The 8300-nt window shown below is 39.5% G+C and overlaps 1 protein-coding gene across 1 annotated transcript; it reads right to left on the reverse strand.

Moving 5' to 3' along the window:
- Positions 1-2714: 2714 nt before the first annotated feature.
- On the reverse strand, positions 2715-7804 carry LOC124644359 (transcriptional regulator Erg-like). The gene is made up of 8 exons (XM_047183671.1): positions 7749-7804; positions 6706-6828; positions 5854-5919; positions 5394-5500; positions 4636-4728; positions 4018-4139; positions 3402-3510; positions 2715-2935 (listed from the first exon to the last, which is right to left on the reverse strand). The coding sequence occupies exons 1-8, from the start codon at positions 7802-7804 to the stop codon at positions 2715-2717; spliced, it is 897 nt and encodes a 298-aa protein (XP_047039627.1).
- Positions 7805-8300: the final 496 nt, after the last annotated feature.

Below are 8300 nucleotides of genomic sequence, written 5' to 3' on the forward strand. Positions count from 1 at the left end.
AAAAAAATAAAAAAAAATAAACGAGCCAAGAAAAACGTTGATCTCGTTTTTCTTGGCTCGTTTTTGGAAAAATGAGGCCGAGTTAGTAAATTAGATGACAATGTATAAATAAGGACAAGTTACAATAATTGATGATCTTTTATTGAAGCTTTCTAGTAGTTGGCGTTGTAAAAAAGACGAATTAGTTTATTAGAGGCTATGTCATTTCCCCTTGCTTAGTTATAAAATTAGAAGTTTAATCATGTGTCTAATAAATAATTTTGTGGCTAGACTTATAATTTCCCTAAAAAAAACATGTGGATAGCTGGGGTTAAGCAACACTTGGTGAGGTTGCAATTTGGATGGGTGGGGTTAAGCAACACATGAGGTTACAGTTTGGATGGGTGGGGTTAAGCAACAGTTGGCGAGGTTACAATTAGGATGGATGGGGTTAAACAACACTCAGTGAGGTTACAGTTTGGATGGGTGGGGTTAAGCAACAGCTGCCGAGGTTACAATTTGGATGGGTGGGGTTAAGCAACACTTGGTGAGGTTGCAATTTGGATGGGTGGGGTTAAGCAACAGCTGCCGAGGTTACAATTTGGATGGGTGGGGTTAAGCAACCTTTGGCGAGGTACTATTTGGATGGGTGGGGTTAAGCAACTCTTGGCGAGGTTACAATTTGGATGGGTGGGGTTAAGCAACCTTTGGCGAGGTACTATTTGGATGGGTGGGGTTAAGCAACTCTTGGCAAGGTTGCAATTTGGATGGGTGGGGTTAAGCCATAGACATAATATTAGTAAACAGGACTGCGCATATAAACCCAAAAAACGAGCCGAGTGAAACAGTTAGTACGGAGGCTGTCTGTCCCTTTCTAATAGGGTGACTATGAGATTAAGCTATGTGAGACAAATCCGAATTTGCTAAGATTATTAAACACAGATTAGTATTGAAGTTTTAACTTACGCAGTTTGTGACCTTAAGATACTAATAAAGGCTTTTAATAATTAGCGGAAATTAGCAGTATAAAAGCAGGAAGATTCGAAGTGAAGACTGTTTTTTTTGTATTTCTACTTCATATATAGACTGCTGAGCCATTTATGTCGCCTTTCTTCATTTTTTGGGAAGCTATAACAATAGTACAACAGTTTTAAAATCCATCACCCATATTTTGACTCGTTACAAGAATTCATGGGCACCCTAGTTGTTTGGTTTACGAAAATGTTATTATTAGCTAACCTGTGGAACGATATATTGCAACCACCATAGGATTCACTTTTGCAAGTAGAAACGCAACACTTTTTCACCATTTTAATAGTTTAAATTGATTTAATACAAAAAAATATAAACAAAATTTTAAATGCTGATTACGCGCCAAGAATGTTCAGGGTTACCGCTAGAAAATAAAAAAAGCAAAATAAAAATTTATGTTGTTTATGTTTTAATAATAAATACGAATAAATTAATGCGATTGATATTAATTTGTTGACTTACAATTGTTAAAATAAGATAAAAATATAAGTGATTCAATTGTTTTTGGGAAGACAAAACTTTTGATCACAACATTTTTTTTATGCTGGCAAGGTGTTAGAAAGAGACAAACAGCCTCCGTTCGAACTATCCCTCTCGGCTCGGATTTGCCTCTGTGTATTATGCAACCAATTTAGTACCTTATTGCGTTAGAATAGAGTTCATTTTCGTAAATATATATTTTGAGCGTGCGCAATCTTGTTTAGTAATATTATATCTATGGGTTAAGCAACACACGGCGAGGTGGAAATTTGGATGGGTGGGGTTAAGCAACTCATCGTGAGGTTGCAATATGGATGGGGGGTGATGATAAAATGAAATAATCATTTTATTTATATTTAAATAGTTTAATTAACAATAATATTCACATGATTGCTTATAATTCACAATGATAGTTGTCTACGTAACTAATTTATTATTATAGGTAATATTGCACATTTTAACTAAACACATTAATAACTAATGACTAGGTTATCTTAAATAATCGCCCGTAGGTATCCCAAAGGAACAACTTATAGATAAAAAGTTGCCAATGTCCTTTCTCAGGACCTAGTGTTTAGTAGATAGTTAGCCAACAATTTGTAGGATTCTTGGTCTAACGTTATTTTTTTATTCTTAATTAATATTGAGTAATTTGAGTTAATTAGATGGAAAAAATGTAAGATAATACAATTAATATTACTGTACAATATGACTAGATTCAGGAAATAATCACAAAGTTGAGATCTTACAATTGCGGGATAGCTTTTAGTTTTATTTCAAAAGCATTTGATGAATTAATAAAGCAACATTTCTATGAAACCAATCATTTCTTGTTTAGTTGTGGTCATATACTTTTGCCGCTCCGTGCTTTCTACCAGTATTTTCACGATATTCAGAATGCATGACCGAAACACTTGATATGTCACGCGATGTGTCAGTTCAGAGCGGCAAAGTTATACGTGAGCTTCTTTACAAAGTCGATTTAAAGTTGCACCTAACGATAACCGAACCATTTTCAGTTGTCAAATCACTCACAGATTTGACCAATAACCGGCAATTTCACGACACGGTCATAGTTTGGTTATTGTTGTAATGTACTTAAATTACCTTAATTGCTTGTTTTGCTCTCAATTACAGAACAATAAAAAATAATTCTTACATACAGCGGGTTAATAAATAAAATAATCAAAAACCTATCAAAGATTCAAAACTGAGAACATCGCCTACGTATCATAATGTCCCGTATGATTGATATGGTGATGGTAATACCGGCGCTGGTACTCAGCCTGTGGGGGCGGCTGCAGGTATTGGGGGTAAACTCCCCCGTACAACGAGGTGAGCACATCATAGGGTGCCGGGGCGGGGGGTGAGCGGGCGCGGGGGGGTGCCGCCATGCTGAAGAGAGCTTCGGGGTCGCACACGAACTTGTAGACGTAACGTTCTCCTGGAAAATGGAGATTGATTTTATGTAATAATTGTGAGGAAGATGATGAGTATGAATGTGGACGGATATAGTGGAAGAGGAAGACCAAAGAAACGATACATGGATTGTGTGAAAGTAGATATGGTAAGAAAGAATGGCAGATGGCAGATAGAAGAGTATTGAAGAAGAAAACACGCTGCGCCGACCACAAATAAAATTGGGATAAGGGCAGGAGGATGATGATGATGATCTCACGCATAATTCTTCCTTATGTATGTATGTTCCTCTTGTATATGTATTTATTTTCCCTGGACATATGTATAGGTACTTACGTACTCAGGTTACTCTCTTATGAACTCCCCTTACATACACTCTTATGTACTCCTGTTATACATACTCCTATGTACTCTCCTTATATACTCGCTTATGTACTCCTGTTATACATACTAGTACTACTAAGTAGGATATCTAGTGGAATGAGGAGTACCTGCGACCTTCTGCATGATGCCCTTCTCGTAGTAGTACCTCAGAGATCTGGACAGCTTGTCGTAGTTCATCGCTGGCCTGTTCTTCTGGGCGCCCCAACGTCGCGCCACCTGAAAGAGAAGGTATTTATCGTGTCTGATGAGAATTTAAGACCTAAGTTACAGCCGCACAGGTCAAAGATTCAAAAGGTTAAGCTATGCTTCGCATGGTTGGTGTGCCATAACGTGTTCCTCCGCGTTTCGAAAGGCATGTTAAATTAGTGCGTTATTTTAAAATCTTAGTCGTTATGGATAGTCAGTATCCAGAAGTCTGACAACCGACTGGTTGTTAGACTTCTGACTTCAGACTCACTAAGCTGGTATGGGTTGAGGAGATCAGATAGGCAGTCGCCGACAACATTCTCAGCTGCATCCAAGTAGCTTTAGGCCAACGCCAACATGCTTGGGAAAAGTCTAGACAAATAATTAATGGTTTGGCTTAAATAGATGAGTCCTGAAGAGTAAATAAATACTCAATTCGGTTAACCCTCATAATCTTGAAGAAACCTAAACCTTATACTCGATATGCACCATACTAAATAGACCAGATACCACAAGTACCACAACACCAAAGACTACCTCTTCAGGCTCATGCAGTTTGAACTCCAGCCCCCGGCCGGTCCAGGCGACGCAGCGCGCGCCCTCAGCCAGCAGGGAGACCAGGAACTGCCATAGCTGTAGGGCACCGCGACGACCTCCGCCTGGAAACAAGACTTTACGTAGAATGCGGTGGCTAAAAAAAGTACTTGGGAAGTTAGCAGGAGCCTAAAGTGTTTAGCGAGAACTTTTATTCAGTTCTTCAGTTTCAGAGAGGAGAAAGAATGTGTTTCCGTGCCTTTTTGCGATGTGGAAATCTTCATAAATGATTACTCTCATTGTAATTGAAAGGGAAAGAAAGTATTTTAATGCATCCCCACAACAGTTAATAAACTGATAAGTTCTCCTGGAGCCTTTTGATTTCTAGATCTGCGGTAACCAATTGCACCAATCTCGCTTACCAATATAAGGGGACTGTGTCGTGGATAGGAGCCAGTTTTTACGACGCAGAAGAATAGAGAGTGTACGTACATCTGGTTTTTGGGTATAATTTTAAACTTAAAAGCCCGGATATGAATAAATGTCTGTTTCTCCCACTTACTGGGTGTCTTAACTAAAATCCAACATACTCAGATGACATTATAACAATATGTTACAAACCAGCATGCGTGGTGGTGACGTGCTGGTGAGGAGACGCGGCGTCAGTCCGGCTGGAGCTGGCGGCTGCTGCCGTGGGGCACAGGGAACTGCTCACTGTGGAGAGAGAAGATGAAGAAATGTAATGTATGGAGAATATTCTGGAAGGTGGATGGACAGATGACTTATTTATGTTTATCAAAGCTTAATAGTAGAGAGTGACTGAAAAGCTCATGGCTAAATAGGACGCGCATGGGCACGGTCAAATAACGCGTGACGCGGACTCTCCAAGAGTGGGTGACGTGGAGTGTAATCAGAAATTAGTAGTTCCCGGCTGTCCTTGAATATCCTAAGTAGTTGTTTTGGGTAGTTCGAAGTCAGAAAATCTTACAACTAATCTTACTAAGCTTACCAGTGCTTTATAAGAAGCGACTGCCTATCTGACCTCCTCAACCCAGCTACCCGGGCAACCCGATACCCCTTGGTTAGACTGGTATCAGACTTACTGGCTTCTGACTACCCGTAACGACTGCCAAGGATGTTCCATGACAGCCGGGACCTACAGTTTAACGTGCCATCCGAAACACAGTCATTGGTGTCTAAGATACTTAGAAAGTACATACAAACTTAGAAAAGTTGCATTGGTACTTGCCTGACCTGGGCTCGAACCCGCGCCCTCATACTTGAGAGGTTGGGCCTTTTACCCAATAGGCCACCACGACTTTTTTATATTTTGAAGTAAACGTGGCTGTAGATAATTTAAAAGTCAGCAGGCCACTCACCTAACTTCTCATCCCAGTGCTGATGATGTTCAGTGCTAGTGACCGCCTCGTCTCTCTCACGCGGTTCCTCCGTTACTTCCTCCACGCATTTACCGTAGGAACTGCATCTGTGGGAGAATTAACTTTATAGTTATAGCCTGAGGGTTGTTATTTCAAGGGTACCTACTTAGAGCTCTCTTAGGCTCCATTGGGCCAAAGCCTGCCGGGGCTGCGGCATGCTCGAGCTCAATACCGCGGCGCTGATACATGGCGGGCTTAAGAAGGAACATGGCGGGGTTTAGTCAGTAAGAGTCTGACACTCCCGAGCGCTGCACACACAGTGAACTCTTTAGGATAATTTTGAGACTTCACCTGATTTTAGATCTTTAAAATACATATTAGTTGTATAGTTACATTTACTCCGAGAGTTAACACTGCCAAATTAGGAATAGCCTAGACAAATAAAGTCTGGATATTTTACCTGTGTAATTGTCCTGTATATTGTTCTCTATAGTCCGGCCTAGTTTCCTCGCCTTCGCCTTTACAACTGTAGAAAAACAAATGAATGAACTGCGTTTAGATTATCCACGACTTATTTATTTATTTATTTAGGCACACCAACAACTTATTTACAAATACTTTCACATATATAAGTTTACAATTGTAATAAGTCCTGCGTAAATATGTTAATTACAGGTGCGCACAACGTTCAAATTAAAAATAACTTAAATTACTTCTTCGTGCCTCGAAAATAACGATAAAAGAAAGTAAGTAACTGCAAACTTTTGGTTTCTATTGTCTTCCTAAGATCTTTTACTGTCCTAAACATGATAAAAAGTCTAAGCAAAAAAAGGATATTGAGTTGCCCGGGTAACTGTATTGAGGAGATCATGCAGTCGCTCCATACCGACCCGGGAATCAAACCCGAGATCTCGTGTACAGCAGTCGCGCTTTGCGACAACTAGACCAACGAGGCAGTTCATATTGGAAAGTAGTACATAATCGCATTGTATCATTGATTTACAAAAAACCCAAGATGCACACTCAACGTCTCAAAAACGTCCCCACCAAATAAGCGCAACATGCGCTCATTTGCTCAGCGCAGCCGACCACTCCGGTCGTTAAATTTCATTGCTTTAACTACAGTGCGTTGTAATAACGACTTTAAACAGTTCGCGAAAACTTGAATTTGCAATAACGTATGCTTGTACCTTATAGAAAGAGACAGAATTAGTGTTCGAGGACACTTTCGAGCGTTAGTTTTATTCGAGAATGTGCATCTTGGGTTTTTGTATATCAATGCATTGTATAAGGTACAATACATCATACTCACGGTTCATGCTGGTCGATGAGCGTGTGTGTATGCGTGTGTGCATGTCTCGCGTACAACTGTGCGTGTGTGTGAGTGTGCGGGTGTTCGTACGGTCGTGCGGTAGATGTCGGCGTTGTTGATTCTCTGTAAAGGTATAAGAATTCGTTTGAAGGATGTTTTATATTGACGATATTATATGAAGGGTTGAGACATCATACTTTTCTAGCGTTTAAGAACTTGTATATTTCACTACACGCTTATATTTTAGTGACTCATTTTTGCAACATCCTTACACTTGCGAACTTAGCAACTTCTTCTAAATGCATAATTAAGTCTGAATGTCTGTAATGCTTTCACACAAAAACTTTTGGAGCACAGATAATATAGAGCCTGAGAAGACACATGGAACATAGCTAACAATATGTTGATGTACTTTTTAAGAGGACGAATTGGAATTTTTGGCGCCAAGGATCTCAATTTTCCTCAGTAAATACAAAACGGATCAAAATACAACTTGGTTACCTGAAAGTTCATGATATAAACCTTATTTTGTTAGAAGTAGAAACATGATTAGGTAACTTTCATAACAGAGAAAAATATATCAAACATACCTCTTTTTAAAAAGAGATTCACATATTATGGGCAAACGGGACCGATTTAAGCCTCTTAACTTTTTTAGTAGTTGAGTATATACATACTCTTTAAAATTGTAGAAGGAATTTTTATCAAATTATCATTTCTAAATAATAAAATTACAAAACCATTTTGTCGCTTACGACTTTTAGTTATAAGCTAGCGCGCGTATTGTTATCCTCGCCCCGCTCAGACGCTCCGACCCCTTTTGGCGCCTTAGATGCGCGTGCCGGTTATGGAATTATTGTTGACCAATTCCTCGCCTTAATCAGGTGCGGGAATTAGCTCCCACAGAACTCATAAAACTCACTTTATATCATTCTCCCACAACAAGAGAAGTTATTTTGAATTCCTAAAAGGACATTAGTTTATGACAACTCACTACTGAACGATAAAACATTACCACTAGCAACTAGTAACTGATGGTATACCTGTGTTGGTAGTGCAGCCCCCAGGGTATGGGGTAGGGCTGTCCCTGCTGCGCCATATCACCAGACATCGCTGATCTTCCGAGGAGTCTGCATCATGACCAACTGAGGGAGAAAGTATAGGATTTATAACACCGACAACATGAAAGTCAGTTTTTCGTAAAACCACTATTTACTTAGAAAATTGAACGTGAAGATTTATTTTATGAGAACTAACGTTTTTATTGTGGGTCAAGTTAAGCCAGATGTCCTGAGCAGATTTTAGAATTCCATAGGTACTGTAGGACCGTTTATCATCCGTCGATCACCAGGCTGTACCTCATGAGCGATTCGATTTTGAAAAAAAAAAGCTATTTTGGCCTTCTCGGGAATCGAACTAGAATCCTCTTGACTAGACCAAATAAGTATGAAAACACAGCGCGTCGGACTTATGAAAAGAAAAAATCCCGACAGATAAATGCTTCTACGACAAAGTTCTCCAAAAAAAATCAAAAAACTCTGTAAAAGTCTTCATCTTTCAAGCACTTAATACTATTTCCTGCTGACAGTAGATAC

This window comes from Helicoverpa zea, chromosome 30 (genome assembly GCF_022581195.2).
Source record: "Helicoverpa zea isolate HzStark_Cry1AcR chromosome 30, ilHelZeax1.1, whole genome shotgun sequence".
In the NCBI taxonomy this organism is placed as follows: Eukaryota; Metazoa; Arthropoda; class Insecta; order Lepidoptera; family Noctuidae; genus Helicoverpa; species Helicoverpa zea.

Bases quoted from the DNA above. Each gene is read 5' to 3' on its own strand.
- LOC124644359 (XM_047183671.1), bottom strand. From the start codon at position 7,804: ATGGCGCAGCAGGGACAGCCCTACCCCATACCCTGGGGGCTGCACTAC. The intron at 5,501-5,853 runs GTAAAATATCCA...ATTCTCCCACAG, and splicing joins TATACAGGACAATTACACAG to ATGCAGTTCCTACGGTAAAT. The intron at 4,140-4,635 runs GTTTGTAACATA...TCTTGTTTCCAG, and splicing joins CGTCACCACCACGCATGCTG to GCGGAGGTCGTCGCGGTGCC.